This window comes from Bacillus rossius, chromosome 5 (genome assembly GCF_032445375.1).
Source record: "Bacillus rossius redtenbacheri isolate Brsri chromosome 5, Brsri_v3, whole genome shotgun sequence".
Classification (NCBI taxonomy): Eukaryota; Metazoa; Arthropoda; class Insecta; order Phasmatodea; family Bacillidae; genus Bacillus; species Bacillus rossius.
In genome coordinates, this window is record NC_086333.1 from 71,464,346 (window position 1) to 71,488,209 (window position 23,864).

The 23,864-nt window shown below is 40.4% G+C and overlaps 1 protein-coding gene across 5 annotated transcripts in view; it reads left to right on the forward strand.

Moving 5' to 3' along the window:
• LOC134531996 (ATP-binding cassette subfamily C member 4-like) overlaps window positions 1-23,864 on the forward strand; it is a 125,250-nt gene that overhangs the window by 97,448 nt on the left and 3,938 nt on the right. For all 5 annotated transcript variants that reach the window (XM_063368111.1, XM_063368110.1, XM_063368112.1 and 2 more), the window contains 16 exons: window positions 629-767; window positions 2,256-2,366; window positions 4,585-4,884; window positions 5,916-6,202; window positions 9,664-9,847; window positions 10,644-10,805; window positions 12,256-12,449; window positions 13,515-13,807; window positions 13,916-13,995; window positions 15,533-15,683; window positions 16,081-16,187; window positions 16,628-16,751; window positions 17,936-18,106; window positions 19,212-19,339; window positions 20,957-21,112; window positions 23,125-23,387. In XM_063368111.1, coding sequence (XP_063224181.1) covers window positions 629-767; window positions 2,256-2,366; window positions 4,585-4,884; window positions 5,916-6,202; window positions 9,664-9,847; window positions 10,644-10,805; window positions 12,256-12,449; window positions 13,515-13,807; window positions 13,916-13,995; window positions 15,533-15,683; window positions 16,081-16,187; window positions 16,628-16,751; window positions 17,936-18,106; window positions 19,212-19,339; window positions 20,957-21,112; window positions 23,125-23,387 — 2,850 coding nt within the window. The remainder of the gene's footprint in view (window positions 1-628; window positions 768-2,255; window positions 2,367-4,584; window positions 4,885-5,915; window positions 6,203-9,663; window positions 9,848-10,643; window positions 10,806-12,255; window positions 12,450-13,514; window positions 13,808-13,915; window positions 13,996-15,532; window positions 15,684-16,080; window positions 16,188-16,627; window positions 16,752-17,935; window positions 18,107-19,211; window positions 19,340-20,956; window positions 21,113-23,124; window positions 23,388-23,864) is intronic.

Genomic DNA, 23,864 nt, shown 5'->3' on the forward strand with positions numbered 1-23,864 from the left:
TTGTGATAACCACTGTACAATCATTAGAAGAGGCAGGACAAAAAACACCAGGAAAAAACCCATCAAAACAACAAAAATATTATTCAAAGATTTTGATCGTACAGCTGCCCTCATCAAGAGTAGAGACACTGCGTACAAACAGAATATAAAACATGTTTAAAGTTTTGTGGTTTGTTGTTGATGATTATTTAGGTTTTGTGTCGGTAGTAGTTTTGTGAAACCACAGAAACCAAACTCTTGCTGGTGTGGTCGTCGAAAATGGGTTTTTCATAGAGAGTCCAGTGCCCTGCTTCATCACCTCATTTTCGTCAACCCCTTTGTGATTTCTTCATGTCATTGTGCTCACTTACATTATCTGTGGATAGAGAAAGATTTAGTTGTTTTATATGCTCACACAAAAATTGCAATTTGTACATAATTTAATAATTCTTAACCATTTTTTGTTGTAACGTTGGTGCAGAAACGCTTGATGGTTCGTAAGTTGTCTCTTTCGTGTTCACCCTTCAGTGCTGAGACTTGGAGAGAAGTTGTGTGTATATTTTTAAAAAAACTCGTTCTCTTTTGTTCTCTGATTGCAATTGCTGTTTCAGTTTGGGGTTCGACACAGTTCTCGTGTGTTGTGTTGCAGGAACGAGATAAAGAACGTGAGACTCACGTCTTACATCCGTGGCACCATGCTCTCCTTCATACTCATCATAACCCGCATGTCTATCTTCATCAGCGTCATGTCCTATGTGCTCCTCGGGAACAACATCACGGCGGAGAAGGTGGGTGGAAGATTTGTGACTGACTCTATTCCGAGTACCCATTTAGCCATAGCTTTGTAGTGGTACCGTGGAAGTTCCTCAAACAGTCACTTTCGGGACCGTGGCCGTAGGCCTGTGCGAATGCTTGCTTTTTGATGCAAAGCAAATATCAAATTCAATGTTTAAAATAATCCCAGAGTTGAATCGAAATTGTGAACATTTTTTAACGATGCTGTATTACACTTATTTCATAAAATATAAGATTGAAGTAAGTAAAATAATTGTTTGTCTATGATGTTTGAATTTGATTAGGTGATTAACCAAATGGTAACTACGTAGAACATCATTCAATAAAAATTATAAAATTACTTGCATAATATTAATACTGAAACAGAGTGCCTTCTTAAATTTATTTTAAAGTTACCAGCTTTATTCAAGCAAAATATATACCAAAAAAAATAATAATTATCGTGAGCGAATGTTAGGCTTCCATTGTTTTAAAGCTTTGCAACAAATGTGAAGCTTCACGTCTGACGTAAGCTTTGCATCACAACTAAAGCTTCAAATAAAACGTAAAGTAAATTTCCTGGGAAGTCAAATTGAATATCAATAATTTCTAATAAATTTTTTTATTATAATACCAAATTTTCAAAATGAACTAAATGGTATTACATTCATATTTTTAAAATCTTACAAGTTTTCTTAAAAATTTCAATAGCTATGATAATACTGGTAATATTTGAAATGAAAAATGTGGGGTGCATGCAACAAATTATTTTGTCTTAGTAAATATAAACAGTTTTACTTCTCTTAAAATGTTAAAATACAAATGAAAGATCAGTATTTTAGAAGTTTATGTATTTGGAATTCATTTATTACAAATAACATATTACTCATTTTGAAATTTTATGTTTTGAATATTCTCACATGTCTACTAAGGGACCCGCCTAGTATGGGGTAATTTGTGTTAGTGAGACAGAATGATAAGCGCGACGCTTGCTGATGCATCTAGCGTGGGGTTGCCTTTAAGAGCAAGGCTGTGGACTAGTGCGCAGTATTTTTGCCCAGCTTAGGGACTCCATGAGATTACAGCTTCAACCATAACATAGATAAAGGTGAAATGCAAATCCCTTGTGTGTTTTCAAAAATCGGTATCGGATATTCCGTACGGAAAAATATTAATAAAACACACGTATAAGCTCTTTTTGTCCCACTTCTAATAATTACGTTTAAAAACAAAATATGGAAACAGAACTGCTCATCTGCCATCAGTGTATTCGTAAATGCTTTTTTTGTAACCATACCCCACTCGGATATCTCCAGCAGTTTGAATTTGTGTTTTTTTTTTTTTCTGAATGTCTGCACTCCGGGGCCTTAATGCCAATTCCAAATGTCTTGGAAACTGCCTTGCACGCAAACAAGCATCACGGGTGGCGTGAAAGAATGTACCGCAGGGCTTTTTCCGGCGAGCACGGCTCTAGGAAGTGCAGCGTCGTGTCGTGTTCCCAGGTGTTCGTGCTGGCCTCGTACTACAGCATCCTGCGGCAGACGATGACGGTGTACTTCCCGCTGGGCATCGCCCAGGTCGCCGAGGCCAGGGTCTCCACGCTCAGGCTACAGGTACTTCATCTTGAGAAAGTCCCACTTGAAATGTACCAAACCCACGATCTTAGATTGTTACCCACATTCTTGCCAGGACAGTTGGACGTAGTTATGCAAAAAGGAACCATCCCACAATTTTGTTATATTTTATTTGAAAATAAATTAAAATAGTACTACAAGGTTGATCGTACCGTCGTTGCTATTATTATATCAGTATTTATACTAGACCATTAAAATTATACCCACATTATGTTATCAATACGAGAATTACAATTTATAATTACCTTTAACTTCAAAATACTCAGAATAGGTTTCATGTGGGTTGGTTCCTTTTTGCATAACTACGTCCAGTTAAGAATCACCTCCCAAATCTTTTGTATCTTAGTGCCAGCCTGTAACCCCCGGGGGCGATAGCTGATCATTTCATATGGAATATTTCAAAAGTGGAATTTTTTTCCCTAGACTCAAAGCACTGGCTACGACAGTACTATGCTAAGTTAATCCATAAAATCGACCATAATATAATTTGGAAGCTGCATTGCCAGCTGTGGTTTAGTATATGAAAAATCCAACAAGATGTCTGGTACTGATTTTACGTTGTATAAGATAACACATTATGTACCTATTAAGAAATTTATCAAGTTGCTTAGATATTAACTTTTTTAAAGGAAAACATTTTAAAAGGGTAAAAATTATATGTAATAATCTATTAATAGGTCAGGTGCTAATTTTTTTTTAACAAATGTATGTTATGTTGGCAGTTGTGGGGTGGTGTGCATGGTTGGTGCAGATGCAATTCCATTATTCGCAATCCTGCACTCCATTACAACAATTGGGTTTTTCTTAAGAGAGTTTTATTCTATATTTATGCAAGTTTGAAGAATTCATGTTTCATATATATAACAACGTTTTCCAACCATCAACACAATAAGGTGGGAAATTCAAATTCACAGTACATTTAAAATAATCAAGCAAAATTATTAAAAACGTTTTGAGTAGAAAACTACAGGTTCAGCCTTGCCCACTAGTTCGGGGTATTGCAATTTTATGTTTTAGTGTTAAGGCAACCTATTGTTTTTCTATGTGTCCACTTTATCTACTGTTCTAATAGTCGGGTTGCCTGTTTACATCAATAAAACTTATTGGTGGTGTAATATGACAATGATACCTACTATAAGATTATTTCTGTATTTCTCCACCATACAATGTGACTGCTATAGTGAAAATGAAAATCAACATGTAGTTTCCCGCCTGAGGCAGGGTCCACATGGATGGAATGGGGCTGACAGTCATAGGAGCCGGCTGCCCTACCAGGGAGACAGACTCGTTGTTTCGGCCAACTGCTATAATCCCATTTTCAAAAAAAAAAAATTCTTATGCATTGCTGGGATGAACTAAAAACCAAAATTCCAATACGAGGAATGAGGCTGAGTCTCAAGTGGAAACTTCTTAAAAAAAATGCTTCCCTGACTTTCACGTTACAGAGGACCCAGGTACGAATCCTGGTCTGGCCATCTTGATTTTGGTTTTTGCACGTTTTCCAGAAAAATCATTCCAGGTAAAAGCGCTGAGATGGTCGTGTCCTTTGATTCATGGTCCATGCTGTTGCGCATGGCGGGAAAAAAACCACCTCGTTTTCAGACCCTTAAAGTCTGCTACTTCTGCTGGTATGGTACGGGGACGCACCAAAACGCTGAACGTACAATAACGCCGAATACCATAATGCCGAATGTCAAAATTGACCACAACACAGACAGCTAGAAAACTGCTGTGTACCACAACGCAGACAGCTAGAAAACTGCTGTGTACCACAACGCCGAATTACCACAACGCCGAAGTACATTAACGCCGAAAAATGTCATTGCAGGACTGCCACAAAGGTTACTTTAGGTAAGGTTAGCACACAAATTCATTCAGTTGTTTTTCATTTTGCTCCTGTGGCCCCCCTTTCCCCGCAAAAATTATTTTTCGGCGTTGTGGTAATTTGGCGTTGTGGTACACAGCAGTTTTCTAGCTGTCGGCGTTATGGTCAATTTTGACATTCGGCGCTATGGTATTCGGCGTTATTGTACGTTCGGCGTTGTGGTAGCGACCCGTATGGTACTACGTGCCGCATGTCTGAGAGTCTGATCGCCGCGAGGAAAGCAGTGTCACTGTCGGCAGAGGGAGGGTGACGCGCCGCCACACGGTCTCCGGCGTGAGGGCAGACACAGAGTGAAGTGCGGTGTGGTTGCAGAGGTACCTGCTTCACGACGAGACGCAGGTGCCCGGGCCCACGCCGGCCGACGCCGCCAGCAACGGGCTGAAGGACGGGCTGGAGCTGCGGATCAAGGAGTCGCCGGGCGAGAACAACGGGGGGGCCATCAGGTTCATGGACGACGCGGACGAGGCACCTCCCGCGGGGCCCCGGCTGGTGCTGGAAGATGCACAGGCCTGGTGGGTGCCGGAGCAGGCGGCGCCCACGCTGTCGGGCGTCAGTCTCCGCGTGTGGCCGCGGCAGTGCGTGGCGGTCATCGGCAGCGTGGGCTCCGGCAAGGTGAGGTACTCGAGGTTCATGATCTCCCGCTCTTATGTTTGTTTATGATTTTAATTTACAATTTTACTTCAAAAATTTTATAGCTGGAAAGCACAAGGCAGGACACCCACCCTTATGCCCCTTAGCTACACAATTGTAGTTTTGAAACTAAGTTTATACGCTCAAACCTATTGCAGACATTAGCACCATGAATTTCTCTATATGATATGCATTGAAGAAATCTCAAAACACAGTTATCGTACTTTCATAATGATAATACTTAGAACTGAACTGTTAATAAATGTAAAAAAAAATTGCTGGCGAACTGAAAATATCTAATTTGAATTGAGAAATTCTTTAAAGTCATGATGTTTTATTGTATGGTTAAGTATTCAAAAAATAAATAATTTTTGAGCTAAGTTAAACAAATTAACTTAAGCATGTTTAAATAATAAGCAAAGACAAAATAAGTTAAAAGGTAGCTAACATCATTATGTTATGTGAAATTATGCAATATTGGGCGGGAGGCGGGAGGACTCGATTCCGGCTTTTAACCTTTGCTAGGTAACATTATTTTTTATTTCGCTCAGAGTTTATCTTTATTTTCGGTTTTCAATTCAGTTAAGGTATTTTCTTGTTTTCTTGCAGGTTGCATTTCCATAATGGATTTTTGAAGAAGAGATTTGAATCACGGACACAACATGATAGCAGAGACTTTAATGTTTAATACCTATCTGCAATTTTTCTCTCTGTGTACAATTGTATTACAAGTTTTTATAAATACTATTTTACTGTGTATTAATATTTCTTTGGTATTTCTGTTTAAAATATTTTCAAGTTTGATAATCTAGCAAAATCTCTAGTCCGGCACCCTTTGGGATTAGCTTTACATCAGGATTGAAGAATTAAAATGAGATTGAGATTAGAGAAAAATCAGATGTCGCCCATGACTAAAGCAGAGTTTCAAGAGTACGGTATCTTCCGGCTTGTTGTGAAGTCGATGATCCTCTACCCGTGTGCCGAAGCTAGTAACCGCGTGTGTTCCCGGGTAGACGTCGCTGCTGCACCTGATGCTGCGGGAGCTGCCGCTGACGAGGGGGACCCTGCGCGTCAACGGCAAGGTGTCGTTCGCGTCTGGGGAGCCGTGGCTGTTCGCCGGCTCTGTGCGGCAGAACATCCTGTTCGGACGGCCGTACGAGCGCCAACGCTACCGGGAGGTGGTGCGAGTGTGCGCCCTGAGCCACGACTTCCAGCTGCTGCCGCACGGGGACAAGACCATCATGGGCGAGCGGGGAGCGTCGCTGAGCGGCGGTCAGCGGGCCCGCATCAACCTGGCCAGGTACAGGGTGTTTGCGTGTCTCCTTACCCGAGCGGGCTCAGGTCTTGTTGATAGCTTTGAATATATATACTGTATAGAAGTCGCCAGCCCAGGTTAAAATTTCTAATACGGTTTAGAGGTAGTTGGTTAATTCACCGCCGTAATCGCCACCATCTCTAGAGCATCGACTTGTGGTGGTCCCTAGCGGACAAGTGTCGAACTCTTCAAACACCCCTTCCCCCTCCCGTTGAACGACCTTGAGCTGCAGATAATAATGGGTGGGGGGTGCGGGGAATGACAGCGGGCGACAGTGCTGCGCTCTAACGTGTAAATAACGACTAAGACGATACAGGGTGTTAGGGCAGCGCACTGCAGCGGTGAAGTTTCCAAGCTGCTCATCATACGCTCCTGAAAAACGTAGAGTAAATCCTATCCACTCGCGACTTCTATACAGTATATACTAGTGATGGGCCGAGACTCGAAAATTCGAGTCGAGTCGAGCGAGTAGCATCAGCTCGGCTCGGCTCGGCATTCGAGTTTATTTTACTCGACGGGGCGAAACTCGAAAGGAAATTCGGGTAAAACTCTATGATAAAATATAATAAAATTGAATTACAATAAATTCTTAAAATCTCCTTACGTGACTTCGGCCGACACTAAAAATTACGTACGTAAGACCGAAACACGTACTTACAAACAATGACGACAATCGGCCATATTATTTATATTTTAGTTTTACATATTGCCAACTTAACAGGTGTGACCACATAGCAAAGAAGACGAACACATTTTTAATAAACAAAACACGAATTAAATTTTATAATCACAATATCGGCAGAAATATTACTTTTTTTTTTAGTAAATCCGTGCTACAATCGGCGCAACGTTACAATAATAAATTAACGGTAGCGTTATATTTGTGCGCATGTTTGCGACTGATACGCCACCAATCACGAAATGGCATTTAAAAATAACTTTGCTCCACTAATTTTAGGAAGTATAGGTTGGCGAACATGAATTTTTTTTCCGTGTTTGTTTACACTATTACGTTCGGCGAGATGGCGTTTTGTATAATTGTTTGCTATCCAAGTTAAGTGGCAAGTTAAAATTAATTATGAAGTATAAAGTATTTTATAAAGTGTAACTATTCCATACAAATACAAAAGCATGTATTGGTTAGAAGTGCCAGCTTGCGATTGGCCGGCAACGTAACGGCGTTAGTGTTGTAGCAATAATCTTTAAATGTATTATATTTGTTATGGGAACGTTTATTGTAATGTTGCGCCAATTGTAGCACGGCCTTACACTTCCCATAAGTGAAAGTTTTCAAAAATGTTCTAATGATTGTGTGAATCTTACCCTAACCTTCGCGCCAACAAGCCTAAATTATATTCAATGTTTTTTATTGACTCGTGAATGCTACAGGCCGCAGCTAACTCGTTCGGTTCAAAATAAGGTAAATATGTAGTTGAGCGGTATTTGCGAAACAAAAATGTTAAAAATCTGAAAATACTTTTATTACATGCTCTTTAAATTCCTCTTTTCATTAAAGCCGGCGAATATAAGAAATTTCAAATACTTTAGGAGATATCGAATTTTTTAATTTTCACAATTGGGCGATATTTGTTAAATAAAATTTAAAAATTTCGAAAATACTTTTATTCTATGCTCTATACCTCAATTATTGAATTGTATTATATCAGTTAAGAATTTAACCTAAATGAATTATTTGTATTAATACTTGTATTTTAAATATATTTGATTAAGTGGGCCATGATATAACAAGACAACCATCTAAGGACTCTTAGCAATAAAGTGCAAATATTCAAGCTCGACTTAAGTGTCAAAGATTCAAATAAAAATTCAGACTCGAATCGACTCGACTTGAATTTATGATCTACAAACTCGACTCGAATCGACTCGAACTAATTATTGTAAAATTCGACTCGACTCGACTCGACTTAAAAATTTGCAGGTTCGTACATCTCTAGTATATACATATATTCAAAGTTGACAGCGAGGTCATTCGAGACGGTAACCTGACGACGCAGGAAAGGAATGTTGTTTGAAAGAATCTTGTCACGAACTATAGTCTGTCTCACGCTTAGTTTTTTTTTCCGGAGAAAGTAGCACCCACTGTCGCCAGATCAATACTATCCAGCTTTTTAACATTAAAAAAACTAATTTTTTATGCCATCTATAATAGTAATAAGCTTGAATTGTAATTTGTCTGTGTTATTTCACTGTAGAAACTATTTGTAGCAGTCGGGCACCATTAATATTAAGGCATGCTATGGTCGAGCAGAGCCTGAATTTTTAATATTAAATGTAATTAAAATTTAATGACAAAAATTACAAAAGATGGAAACATTGTCATGTTTTATTATAAGTAAAAATGGAATAATATCACATGATGCTCTTGATGAAATACGACCAGAAAATGTATTTCTCAAATTTTCATTCAAATTTTTTCTTTACAAAATAAAAATTAAGTACAATTTAAAATGTTACATTACATAATACAAAATTGTGACTAAAACATTTCTGGTAAGGGGAAGTAGCAGGTATCATGCATTGGAAGGGGTAAAAATGTCCACTAGAACGTACGCTGCAATCTAAGAATGAGATAAAATATACAATAAGGAAGCAGCCGAGCGTTAGCCAAAAGTTATTTTAAGAAACCACGGGAATTCAGAATCAGGATGGACAGACGGATATGGATGTTCACACTCTCGTCCTCTAGATGGCAGTTCCGGTGCGTTAACCACTGCAGCCACCTTGATCGGTATGTATGGCGTAGGCAGGTTTCCTTTCCTATACATATGTATAAATTTGAATTAGCAAGCCTTCACGTCACTTCATAGAGTCTGTCAAGTATATTTATCAATTAGAGACTAATTTATATTTTAGAAAAGAACAAACAAATAGTGAAAATAAAATATTAAAATTTATTATGATTACAGATGGTATAGATAAAACCAAATTTTATGGTGTTATAAAAAAGCTAATTTCATTATTAAAAATAGTGCGTTTTGTCTTTATCATCAATAGAATTGAAACAAATGTGATAATAAGTATGTATCAAGCACAATTACATTGATAAACTGCTTCAACAATTTGTGGTAAGACACTTAAAAAATATGTACATTAAACAATACTACTATGTACATCTATTGAAGAGCGGTAAGTTAAAAAAGAAAATCTGCAAATGAAATATTCAATAATAAAAATAATATATATGAAATTAATTTTTAATAGCTATAATGAGGTAATTTAGGTGAATTTTGCTGCATTTCGGTGTTAAGGTGTGTATTGACTTAACATTTGAGGGTTTGGCGGTGTACTGATTTAATTTCGCTTTTGTGTAGATTTATTGCTGTCCACCTCTAGGTATAGAAAGCAATATTTTTAACGGTAGCGAGAATCGGGCGACACCCGCTGTGTAACGCCGTCACTAGTCGTGGGTTCCCCCCTCTCTCCAGGGCAGTGTACATGGACGCGGACATCTACCTGCTGGACGACCCTCTGTCGGCGGTGGACACCCACGTGGGCAACCACCTGTTCGACGACTGCATCCGGGGCTTCTTGCGGGACAAGGCGGTGGTGCTCATCACGCACCAGCTGCAGTACCTGCGGGGCGCCGACCACATCGTCATCCTGCAGGAGGTGGGTGGCCCCTGCCCCGATGCGAAGCCAACATCAAATCAAGTGCTTAAAATATTTGCGAAGTCGAATCAAATTGCGTGTATCGATCTCGGCAAAGCTGTGTTACCCTTGTTCCATAAAATGCAGGATTAAAGTAAAAATAAATAAATCGTTAAAATGTTTGGAATGTTTGAAATTGATTTTGAGTGAAAAACAAATTGGGCCCCTATATCATTCAGTGGAAGTCAAACAGTCTGGTGGTCTCTCTCTATGGTATGGGTTTTTATGATGCAAGGTTACATACTGTTGGATTACTTTTAAATCAACTAACGTATTTAACCAAAAATATGACTGAATTTTATGTGACCCCCCAAAAGTTTTGATTATGAGTTATTGATACTGATTCTATTTGCCTACGTACTTAAAACTTTCTCAGATACATCTTTATGAAACAAAGTGACATGAAAATTATTTACTGAAATTAAAAGGAAAAAATGATAGATATGCATATGCTAATAAAATATATTAGACTTTGTGGTTTTATTTTATTATAATTATAAATTCTGCCCGTCCTATTGTCTTTGTTTAATATATATTTTTAATTGATTAATATTTTGGCAACCTTGAAATACAATCTCGTTGGTTTGCCATTTTTACGTTTCCGTGCATTGTGGTGGTAGCAGCGGAGACGTGATAGTGAAATGTTGCGGAAAATCCGTCTCTTTTTTCCGTGCCATCGTGGAATGGGCCTAACAGGTGTGGAACTTGATCCAGTGAGGAGCGTGGAGTGCAAGCGCAGACGCGTGTCTGGTCGCAGGGCAGGCTCGCAGGGCAAGGCACGTACGAGGAGCTGGTGAAGGTGGGGCTGGACTTTGCCAACCTGATGGGCGACCACGGCAGCAAGGAGGACCCGCTGGATGACCCGGAGACTGTGACGCCTCACCCGGCAGGCCAGCTGACCCGCCAGATCTCCTACATCGTGAGTGCAGGGCTCGTGCAGGGCACTCGATCCAGTCGGGGGTTTGCAGTGTCTACGACGCCGGTCGCAGGCTTTCCATGATTATTGCTGATTTAGACGTCCAGAAACTGAATTACGCAATCAAAACCTTCATGACGCTTGGATTTATCGTGCGTCCATTAGCATCTTGTACACTTAACTTAACAAGAAGGTAAAAATTTATAAAATACTTAAAATAAATGTAATATAGGCTTTTTAAATATTAAGTTCTTAACAAGCCTGTTTAATATGTGAAATAATTTAATGGATGGGATAGCTGATTTCCGTAAAGGAATATTATGTTCGTTATTTATTAGCATCTTAATATTTGGAGTAAACTTATTTTAAAGATTTTTTAATTGAAGGTATTAATGGGATTACTTGTAAGTGCGTGGAAGCTGATACCACTGTCAGATACCGATGAAAAGTAATGAGTTGGAGGAGCAATACAATGCAATGAATGGTGGGTAGGGAAGGGGGGGACTGGAGTACTCCAATGAAACCCACCACCAGCTTACAAGGTAACAATGTCTGCACGTTTACCCTCTTGTGCATAATCCAGGTTTGACCTCGTCGGGAATTAAAACCCGGTTTGCCTTGGCTGGAGCCAAGTTATGTGACCACTCGATCACCGCCTGTGGCCTCATCATCACTTCTGCTGCAGCATTCTCCTTCAGACAACTTAATAGCTGAAAATTAGATTTACGGACTGCTAGTTAATTCTTTCTTCCAATACAGGCAATAAAAAAACAATATTTCTTTATTTTCTTTCAACTTTGCATTAATTTAAAAAAAAATGTGCTTACAGCAAATTCTTTTTTGCATTTGACATTTACTTTTCACAAGAAAAAGCTGCTTATAATAGTAAATTTTACAAAATTATACAATTCTTGAAAATCATTTTGTGTAAATTAAATATCATTCCATAATTAAGTTTATTTTTATTTTATTTTTGCTAAGCAGGTATTTTGTTGCAATGCAGTGAATCAACGTTTTCCAAGTTATTTTGGCGCCCATGGTCAGGTACGGTTCCAGGAAGACTTCTCGGGAGGAGCTATCGCACAGAGAAAGGATGCAGCTGCAAATCATAACATTACGTAATTCAGAGCTTGGCCTAGTACTCACAAATATATTTTTTTTTATTCTCGGGCACTGGACTTAAGTTTTTTCATACAACTTTAAAAGAAAGAAAAAGTTCATGAATTTAAGTATTTAAGCAAACACACATATACCCCACAAAATTATAAAGATATAATAATTTGTTCTCGGGAGAGGATATTGCCTTTTTGAGCCATGTTTGAGTGTAATAACCCCTATGTAAGAATGTTACTTGTGGTCTTGGGGAGGGAGGGAGGGATGTGAGATGCAGTGCTGCTAACTCGAGTGACGTAGACTGCAGAGAGTGTGCACTGCACGTGTCTGTCCCTGCCAGAGCATCACCTCGCTGGACGAGCTGGCCGGGCCGGTGCCCGTGGCGGAGGAGGTGAGCGTGGGCAAGGTGGGCGGCCACGTGTACGCGGGCTACTTCAGGGCCGCGGGCTCGTGGCTCATCATTCTCCTGATGCTGCTCATGGTGGTGCTGGCCCAGAGCCTGGCCAGCTCCGGCGACTACTGGCTCTCCTTCTGGTGAGTCGCCGGTTCCCTCCCTACTCCCTACCGTGCCCAATCACCCTTCCATTGTGTTCACTCTCTGTGAACGGGGTGTGGGATATGCGAGGGTGTAAGTCATCATGTATTCACTCTCATTCTGTTAACTCTCCTGCTAGGTACTGCTTGTTTGACTAGACACTTGCCGAGCGAGTGTTTCCTCACTCGTCCAGTACTCAAACCAGCCACTCAAATTCTCCTGCAATGCCCCTGTTGCCACTTTACTCTTGCTCGGAGATTACTTGTTTCTTCAACGTTTCTTTACTTGTTAACCACCGAGTGAGTATTCATGTCCATGCCGACGTCTCGGTTATGGTCTCTAGTGGCAGGGCTTGCCCTGATGATGACGTCCTGCGGTCAGGCATGGCTGGCGGGCAGAGCTTCGCTGGGTCTCGCGTAGTGGCGGTGCGGTGTCTTGGGAGCATAGGTGCCGGTTCTCTTGTTTCTGCAAAATCTTGGATTTATATATCCCTCCAGGGGCAATGGTCATAATGAACTATAATATTTTTTAATGCCGCTCACGAAATCTGTGCAGAATGTATGAGCACAAGGCAGAACTTCCGGTGTCACGTAACAGTCAAATGAATGAGAATATTATATAGCCTCACACAAACTTTCCAGGTTGCCTAACCCACAGTCAAGTTGAGTTGCCTTCGCAGGAATGTTATTGAACACCCTTGTACGTCGCAGTGAAAATGTGTAACGGGTCAAAAACGCCCGTTACACCAGTTTGTATTCTTATTGCCTCATTTGCAACCTGACTTACCAATTTATAACGATGTTTTACATTTTCATGTTTCTTTGTTGGCAACATTTTTATACCATTTGTGACCCAGCACCCTGGTATGTGGTTAATTGAGTAAATTATAATATTTGAATTTTGTTCTATAACTAAAATTGGTGATGGGAAACTTTACAGTGTTGAAACATGGAAGTAAAAGTACTAGACCATTCATGTGTGTGTATGTTTCTCTCTGTTTTTTCAATTTGTTTGATTCCTTTAGTGTTTCTTAATAAAGAGCAAATGGTTTGTTACTTGAACAGGACTAACTTGGAGGAGAAGCGTAGCAAGCAGGTGGCAGCGGCCGCCCTTACCAACACGACGGAGGCTGTCCATACCAACGCGTCAGAGGCGCAAGACGGCAGTGAGGGGCTGATGAGCTCGGAGATGTGCATCTACATCTATGCTGCGATCACAGCTCTGACCGTCGTCATTGCTCTCAGCCGGTCGTTCCTCTTCTTCACTCTCTGCATGCGCGCGTCTGTGCGCTTGCACAACGCCATGTTCGTTTCCATCACCCATGCGACCATGTGGTTCTTCAACAACAATCCATCAGGTATGCTGATCTTTAAACATAGCCTCAAACTTGAGAAAACAAATTTTTCATACATACTTTTTTTTTTTTTTTCTAGGCTACTATTTCAATGAAGTAATCTTGTTGCAGGTCGTATCTTGAACAGATTTTCGAAGGACATTGGAGCTATTGACGACTTATTGCCTCAAGTCATGATCGATGTATTGCAGGTACTGTGCCGTATTTCTCCTTGTTTAGGTGGTGTATCTTGTTATGTACATATCAATAGTGAAGTTGTGCTACGAATTGTAATAAAGTTGCGATGTATTTCCTTTTGAGGATTAATCCTTGGCATTCTTTATTATGTATTTAGTAATATTTTAGTTATACGTAATTTGAAACTTAAGTTATTCACCCTCTGTTGCCATGATAAGAGTATATAATATCCTCGTGTGCTTTATTTACATTGTTATAAAATGATTTCTACTAACAGGATCCAGGACTTTGATGTCTAAAGAGAGAGATACATATTTAACCAGAGTCTCTGCGTGAACTTGGGTGCCACCACGTAGACAGGCACGTGGAGCCGGCTTGCTACTCTACTCCAGGTCCGTGACACGGACCGTATGAATAGGCTTAATTTCCCCCTTGATCTTATTTATACACCCTACCAGCTCGTGAGTGAGTGGTCGCCATGCTGTTACGATACTGAAGGGTAGTCGTCGGTGATTTCTCCGGAGCCCCTGTACAGGTGCTCACGTAATCAAGCTGACAGAGTACTAACAGTTTCTGGTAAGATGGTTTTTAGTTGAACTGTATTCCACACGAGAAATACAATTAACATCTACTCTAACCACAATGATATGGTAAAAACGCCAACAGCAATTAATTTACTTGGGTGCGGACCAGGGCACCTTGTGACCTGGTCTTGATGTTAAGACTCGTTTTTTCGTTTCAAATGTCCATTACTAGACTAAATCATTAGGTAAAACAATCTACCACTACGGATTAGGCTTCAAAGATGAAAGGAGGTTTAAGAAATAATTACAAGTGGCGGAAGTCAGTGGATCGGTAATACAAAGGTTGAAGTTCTCAAGGTGCAGTGGTTGCTTCCTACTCCGGGCAGTGGTCGAGAGAGACTAGGCTGTGGTCAAGGTGTCATGGCAGGAAGTTGCCGAATTACTGTTAACTCATGAATAGTTACTTGAGAATGATACACATAGCAAAACCCTTCAACACTTTAAATTAAATTACTAGCATTTACCTATCTCCCCCCTTTTTTCACCATATCCCTCCTCTTGTCACCATATCTCCCCCTCTCTTTCCCCATATCTCCCCCTCTCATTCCCCATATCTCCTCCTCTCTTTCCCCATATCTCCCCCTCTCTTTCCCATATCCCCCCTATTTTCCCAGAATTTTTCTTTCTATATATTCTTTTGGTGTAATACTGACTGACAACAGGAATCCTATTAACCATACCACCTCTTAACTTCTGTAGCCAGGCCAACTAGTGAGCAGGCTGTGGCAGATGTTTTAAATGTGGGCAACTTGCATGACGCATAAGATAGGCTGGTTGTTTATCTGCAGGATAACAGACATGCACATGCAACACAACTGGCTCCCATCGCTAGCAAGCCTACATCCACTCTCAAACGTAATGTAGGATCTAAACAAAGATCTAGATGTAGTGCACATCTTGTGCAACTGTGTATTTAAAAATGAAGTTTTCTTCTTTTTGCATGGAGCTTGTATGTCTCCTGTTCCAGATTGGAATGGGGCTCATCGCGATCACGACCGTCGTAGCGATCGTCAACTATTGGATGCTCATACCTACTTGTGTTATGTTCCTGGTGTTCTTCCTCTTGCGGGTTTACTACGTCGCCACCTCCAGGAACATCAAGAGGCTCGAGAGCACAAGTGGGTGACTTTTTAGAATATTTGAACTCCTATTCTTTTCAGATGTCATAGCATACTTGCAAGCATTCAGTCAGTCAGTCATACCATTTGAATTTGTATTGTTTTGTCTGGTAGCAGTTTTTATTTAGTAAATTTAATTTATAAAATAATGCCAGTAGCTTTGCTAATTATTAATTCATTAATTTAGTTCAACTGTATACTTTATGGATTTTAAATTTTGAAAAATATCAGAATTCACGTTATTACATAAACAGAAGTTTTTTTTGACAGGTGACTTAGTGGATTTATTTGTCCACATGAGGGAAAATTGAAAGTTACGTTCAGCACTCACTCTGCTGATATGTCGCATGCTTGCTGCGTGTGAGGTACGAACCAGGATTCGTGTGCCGTGTTACAGCCCGCAGCCCTGTGTTCACGCACTTCAATGCGTCGCTGCAGGGTCTGACGACCATCAGAGCTTTTCAAGCCCAGGCCATCCTCAAGAAGGAGTTTGACCGCCACCAGGTGAGAGAATATTTCCCCTCCTTCCCCCCCTTCTCTGGCCATCTGAAGGCACTTTCACACAGTCAAATACTCATTGATATCAGTCCATTGATACATGGGATTGGTACAATGAAAATTTAACACTGTGTTTGAAAGTAATTTTAAACACTTATTAACTGTTGGATCATTTCAAGTTAATTTTTTTATTAGATTACTTTCTTGATGATTTTTTTTTTCTAGGATAAAAATGAATTAAAACCGTTTTTGACCATTAAATAACCAAATTCATCTTAGAATTACTTTTTAATTTTTACCAAAGATGGCTTCAAATCATTCCTCAGAATAGTTGCATCATTTTTTGTGTTTCGTATGAGTGTTGAAAACTGTAGTCTTTAAAAATAGAGATTAAAAAATGACATTTGAGAAAAGCTTGCCTTGCTTGCATCTCCTCCTCATTGCAGGACCTTCACTCGTCGGCGTACTACCTGTTCATCGCGACCAGCAGGGCGTTTGGCTTGTGGTTGGATGGGGTGTGCACTCTGTACATCTGCGTGGTCACACTCAGCTTCCTCGTCATGGGTCAAGGTCAGTTCTTGCTCTAGTGCTGTTTTCCTGGCGTTGTGTGCAAGTGCTCAGCTCTAGGATAGGCAGGATCAGGGGGCAACACTAGATAGTTCCCATGCTATTACATACCTCTGAATAAAGTACCAACCAGTATGGTTTTAAGGTACAGTTTATATTCAAACAATAATAATTGTTTTTGATAACCTAAAAATATTTCTTTTGCATTTTTTAATATTTAAAGCTATTTAATTTTACTGTAGTCAAATTATCACCGTTATGTGTACATAAACAAAACTATTTTAAAGGCTGCTCACACTGTTGCACTTGTTTTTGTTACAAAGTTTGTAGTCTTTCATACATGTATATGTACTTTCATGGTTTTGGTTACTAGATAACTTGAAAATTCTAATTGAATTTGTTTAAAAAATTGAAAATGAGGTGGAAAAGATGTGTGCGAGTTATAAACATAAACCTCCCTGAAACGAAAGATATTAAGAGGGGGAAAAACTAGCCAGTGTGAGCAATAAATCTATGAAAATAAATTTTTTGAATATGAAGATATAAAATGTATTTTGACAAGGGAAGACATTAAACAGTTAACACAAATATTAGTTATGGTTATTAGTATGCAGAATATAGGCACTACTACATAGATCTATCCAAAATATGTTTTTTCCTTACATATTATTACGTATTTGATGGGTTTGTTTTCTGTCTTTTGCTGAGGTTGGTTCGTATACAGAAAATTACTACCCACCTACTGCTCCCAAAAGAGACTATCCAATAAAGAGCTTTTGCCCACATGGGAGTGACGTCTCTCTTTCTTTACTCACTCTGTGGGAAGTGTGACACGTGTGTGTTTGCATACTTGTTTATGTGTACCTATTTCATTTATTCAGACATATTAAATGGCTATTTTATTTTATTATTTTTACTAGTAGTTCCCCTGAACTGAGACCTCGCAATGTTCCGTTTTTAGTTAGTTCCTTTTTTTTTTTTTTTTAATTTAATTTTTTTTTTGTGAAATGTGTACTACTTAGGGTATTAATAATGAACAGTCAACAGTTTTTTTTTTCAATTTGAAATGTTGAATTGAATATAAATTTACTTCACAAATATCGAATGTACAGTTATTCTTTGATGTAGCATATTGTGTGAATGTTGGCAGACCCCTGGTCGGTGATCGCTGGGCGTTGTGGTTGCAGAGGAGTACGGCGGCAACGTGGGCCTGGCCATCACGCAGTCCATCGCGCTGACGGGCATGTTCCAGTGGGGCATGCGGCAGTCCGCCGAGATGGAGAACCAGATGACGTCGGTGGAGAGGGTGCTGGAGTACACCAATGTGGAGAGGGAGCCCGCGCTGGAGTCTGACCCAGGTGTGCCCCACTCTCCTCGCTCCCGCTGCAAACCGGCGGACGTCATCTGTGTCTGGAGACGAGACTTCGTGGTTTTTTTTATTTATGCATCAGTACTGATTTTAAAACTAGAGATTTCAGTGGTGTAGGTTGTATTATTTTTGCATTCTGTTTATTTATTGCAGTAAGAATTTTTTTTTAAATATTTCACTAAAATAAAGTCAATTTTACTTTGATGCTTAAACTTTTTTATAATGAAGTAATTAGTAATGAGAAAAAATTTAGGGTTAAAAATAAATTGAAAACTTAATTTAATTGTGTTTGAAATTATACCAACATCGGTGATTGTAAATACACCAACATCGGTGATTGTAAATACACCAACATCGGTGATGGATAATATACCAACATCGGTGATGGCAAATACACCATCATCGGTGATGGCAAATACACCAACATCGGTGATGGATAATACACCAACATCGGTGATGGAAAATACACCAACATCGGTGATGGAAAATACACCAACATCGGTGATGGAAAATACACCAACATCGGTGATGGAAAATACACCAACATCGGTGATGGAAAATACACCAACATCGGTGATGGAAAATACACCAACATCGGTGATGGCAAATACACCAACATCGGTGATGGCAAATACACCAACATCGGTGATGGCAAATACACCAACATCGGTGATGGCAAATACACCAACATCGGTGATGGCAAATACACCAACATCGGTGATGGCAAATACACCAACATCGGTGATGGCAAATACACCAACATCGGTGATGGCAAATACACCAACATCGGTGATGGAAAATGTAGTAGTAGAATAATAAGTGATAAAAAATTCCAGTGCAGCTGCACAGTGATAGTATTTCAGGATTTGATTGGTCCAAAATGTTAATAATTATTTTCTAAAATAACTTTCAGAACATAAACTTGTAAATTTTTTTGTTTTAATTGACTTCCTTGCTGAGAACAAAAAATTGACTTAAATAATTGCAAAAGTTTCTTTGGCACTGTAAATATAGCTGCAAGCTTTCTATTCTTGAAATAAACCATCGAATATTAGGTATGTTTCTTGAAAATTTAAATGTACAATTTTTGACAGACAAGCGTCCCGATCCGGCCTGGCCCCAGCAGGGAGAGATAAAGTTTGATCACCTGTACCTACGGTACGATCCACACGAAGAGCCAGTTCTCAAGAACTTGAATCTTACAGTCAAAGCTCGGGAGAAAGTGAGTGACTCACATTTTCACTTCGTGAGCATGAACTGTGTGCGAACATTTATGTGCTTCAATGGATTTGTGATTTTTGTATACGTAATATGTTTACCTAATATGCAACTTATTACTATTAAATAATTTTGTGTGATAATTGTAAGAATTATGAAGTTAGTAACTGCTGGTTACAAAAGTCATGAGAAAGTCCCAATGTTCATGTTATTGGTGCATAAAGTCATGAAAATTAAATTTCCGGCTGCCTTCTGCTAACTAAACATTTTCTCTTTTAACACCTCGCTTCTTTTCATTACACATTAACTATAAATAGTTGTAGCATTGTATGCTGTCCAATTTAAATCTTGTGGAAATTATCTCTGAAAAAAATTATCTTTTGAACTTCAAAAATAGGCACATTCCTGCAAGTATTTTTTATATATTGTGTTTGCTGATGTTTGATTACATTTAATCACCCTGTTGTATAAAAAAAAGTTATTAGAAATTTGATGAATAATTCCTGAAAAAGCAAGGTCACTGTAAATGAGATCTCAAAATAGGGTTTTAGTGTACGCATTTATTTTGTTTGTTCAAGTGGGTATTTGTAGTATCATTAACCCTAGTTTACAATGCATCTTAAGTGTTTTATTGCATCATTAATTAATGTTAATTCATAACAGTATGTTCAGCTTCTGTGAGTATGCCTTGGAAAAAAAAAATAATTGATGAATACTTTAATGTAATGTGAACAGAATATTCAGAATTTTAATCTCTAAAATTCTAGAATTGATTCCATAAGGTGAGCAAAACAACTTCTTTCCCCTCTCCTCCCCTTTCCCCTCTTGTCCCCTTTCCCATCTCCTCCCCTTTCCCCTCTCCTTCCCTTTCCCCTCTCCTTCCCTTTCCCCTCTCCTTCCCTTTCCCCTCTCCTTCCCTTTCCCCTCTCCTTCCCTTTCCCCTCTCCTCCCCTTTCCACTCTCCTCCCCTTTCCACTCTCCTCCCCTTTCCACTCTCCTCCCCTTTCCACTCTCCTCCCCTTTCCACTCTCCTCCCCTTTCCACTCTCCTCCCCTTTCCACTCTCCTCCCATTTCCACTCTCCTCCCCTTTCCCCTCTCCTCCCCTTTCCCCTCTCCTTTTCTTTCCCCTCTCCTCCCCTTTCCACTCTCCTCCCCTTTCCACTCTCCTCCCCTTTCCACTCTCCTCCCCTTTCCACTCTCCTCCCCTTTCCACTCTCCTCCCCTTTCCACTCTCCTCCCCTTTCCACTCTCCTCCCATTTCCACTCTCCTCCCATTTCCACTCTCCTCCCCTTTCCCCTCTCCTCCCCTTTCCCCTCTCCTTTTCTTTCCCCTCTCCTCCCCTTTCCACTCTCCTACCCTTTCCACTCTCCTCCCCTTTCCACTCTTCTCCCCTTTCCACTCTCCTCCCCTTTCCACTCTCCTCCCCTTTCCACTCTCCTCCCCTTTCTCTTCTTTTCCTTCTAACCATTCCTTCTTTTCATCATCCCCTCCTAACTATACTGGCCCCTCTTCCACCTCCTCACCCACCCCACCCATTCCCAACACAGTCCCAACTGTCTCCGCTAGGTGTTGCTAGTGTGGGAAGACGACACCGCAGGTATGTGCTGGCGGGGTTGCAGGTGGGCATAGTGGGGCGCACTGGAGCCGGCAAGTCGTCGCTCATCGCCGCGCTCTTCAGGCTTGCCATCCAGGAGGGCAGGATCTGGATCGACGGCGTGGACGTGATGTCCATCGGCCTGCACGACCTGCGTGACCGCATCGCCATCATCCCCCAGGTGGGGCGACGGGCGACGGGCGACAGCGGGGGTCGAGGGCTCGGATCACTTGCTGGCAGGGTCGCGGAAAGGGGAGGGGGGGAGGTATTGCTAATATTGCTAATATTGCTACAGCGTTACGTGATCTATGCATTTATGGTCACTAACATTTATATTATTTAATATTTAGATTTCTTTTTCAATTGTGGGGTTTGTAAAGTTGTACCTCAAATAATTGATTAATTGGTTTTCTTCGATGGCCCTGTCCACAGGTGGGGAAACCTTGCTGACATTGCCGTGAGCAGGAGATTTTTCTCCCTCCCTTTCCCATCCTCACTCCATTTGTTCATTGTACGGTGAAAGGTCTTAAAATTCCACATTATATGGTCAGGCACATTCTAGATTCGACTGGATTCCTGCCGTCTACCTTTCCCTTCAGCGTGCATTCCGAAATGTTTAGTTTGCTCAGAGTTTAGAGTTAGTGTCATTTTTCATTTTAGTACAGTGTTTTCTAGCTGTTTGTATTTCACATTTTAGATTTTACAGGTACATGTTTTTAATGATTTGTAATTTTTCTTTCTATTGAGTAGCTTATTACAAATCATTTTAAAAACCATTCTATTGTGTTTTAATTTTTTATTGGTATTTCCTTCAAAATTATATTAATGTTCGACATACCGGTGAAATTGCTAATGTCTCTGAAATGGCTGGGTTAAAGAACTTTCATTCTATCGTTGCTTCAGTCTCATCTTATAATTCATGAGCTGGATGTCATGAGCTGGATGTCGCTGAAGTAGAACGTTGGGTTAGCATTCAGGTCAACTCAGGTTCCAATCTTAGACCGTGTCTGGATTTACCTGAAATATATGCCTACACATACTTGTACCCAGAACTGAATCACATGGACTGTCTGAACGGGAAGTGAAGTATTCAGGTGTGTAAGTAAATGAATCTGGGTACTTCTCGTGTACTTCACGTAAATAAACTCGTTGCCATTTTGTAAAATCATTTCCATTTTATATTTGAATGTTTTTAATAAATTAAATAAAATATATGTATATGTTTTTTTTAAGAATGTTTCAATAAATACATGCACATACGTACGGATTGTAAGTACTAAACTAACGTATTATCATAAAGTAAATACTGTAGCAGTTAATTCATGTGACATGGATCAAGTGTTACAAATCAATATTTTCAGTTAATCATTGTTTTTCTGTTACATTTTTTTGGCTAGTACCGGTCGAAGAGGCAGAACAATGAACTTGTCCGGATTTGACAAGTACGCCACACGGGCAAGTGAAGTATGCATGCAAGGTCACAAGTACACAACTGCATACTTGAATTCAAACATGGCCTCAGTCCATCCATCTTAATACATATTGGTTTTTCATGGTTTAACGACATCATTCGTAAGAGCTGGGGTGGTTGTTTAAAGGCCATGGCCATGGCCATGGAGGTTAAAGCCCACCGCACATGGTACAATATTTTCTACTAGTTTGCTTACTAGAATGCTTACTGGTTTCTGTACTGTGTAGGCTACTAGCTGAAACACTAGGCGCGCTACAAGTTTCTGCTGCACACGATTCTAGCTGCCTTACTAGTTTTGTTAAGAGAATATTCTCCACAACAAATTTTTATTATGATAATTCTCATTTTTTACTGCATACAAACAAGGCTTTTCTTTGTATGCATTTATTAAAACGAGAAGTTGGTCACTAGTCCACTTCTTTCCGTCCATGTTTATCACGACATGCGCGTTTAAAAGTGTAAACAACCCCTTGTGCTGTTTTCGTGAGTTCTGATTGGCCACTCCTTAAATATTGGAACACACCAAGCAACGAAAATAGGACGCTGTCTATTATGCAAAACCAGTTGCCCAGCCCGTACAGCTGCTGGTATCCGGGTTTGAATTCGAGTGAAGAAACTGGTAGTGGAGCCGGTGCGACTCCTAGCTCACAATGCGGTAAGGAATGTTGTACCGTGCGCGTGGCGGGCTTTGGCCTTGATTCGCCGGTGCGTGGGCCCGCCAGGAGCCGATGCTGTTCTCGGGGACGATGCGAGACAACCTGGACCCCTTCTCGGAGCACTCGGACGAGGTGCTGTGGCAGGCACTGCGCCAGGTGAAGCTGCAGGAGGCGGTGCGCGCCATGCCGGGCGGCCTGGCGGGGCACATCACGGAGGGCGGACGCAACATGAGCGCCGGCCAGCGCCAGCTGGTGTGCCTGGCGCGGGCCATCGTGCGTCGCAGCCGCATCCTCGTGCTGGACGAGGCCACGGCCAACGTGGACCCCCAGTGAGTGTCCCGTTACTGCTGCGTTCAGACCGCAGCTGAGGTGTATTGTAATTACTGTATTTTCCCATTATATTATAACTACCAAAATGAACGACAGCAACTTGAAAACCGATTGCTGTTGCACGGTGCTTTAGCCTGTCACTTTGACTACCAACACAAAGAGCTTGACTCTTTTTTTAACAGCGGGACCAAAAACATCATGCAACTATTATGCGAGATTTTTTTTTTCCCTTCAAATTTTGATGCCTTAAAATAACGATGTGATAATTATGTGAGTGGACGATTATGCGATAAAAGAAGGTGATGAAATGTTTAACATTCCTTGAATTTATACGGCAACAAGTCGCAATCATGCCCGGTTGTTCCTTGCACAAATAAAATCACTTGAAGACATATCTTGATGACTGTTGCAGGTAGTAAGGTGAACAGTTTTATCTATGACTGTTGAATGACTTGAATCTGTTAACTATAACTATC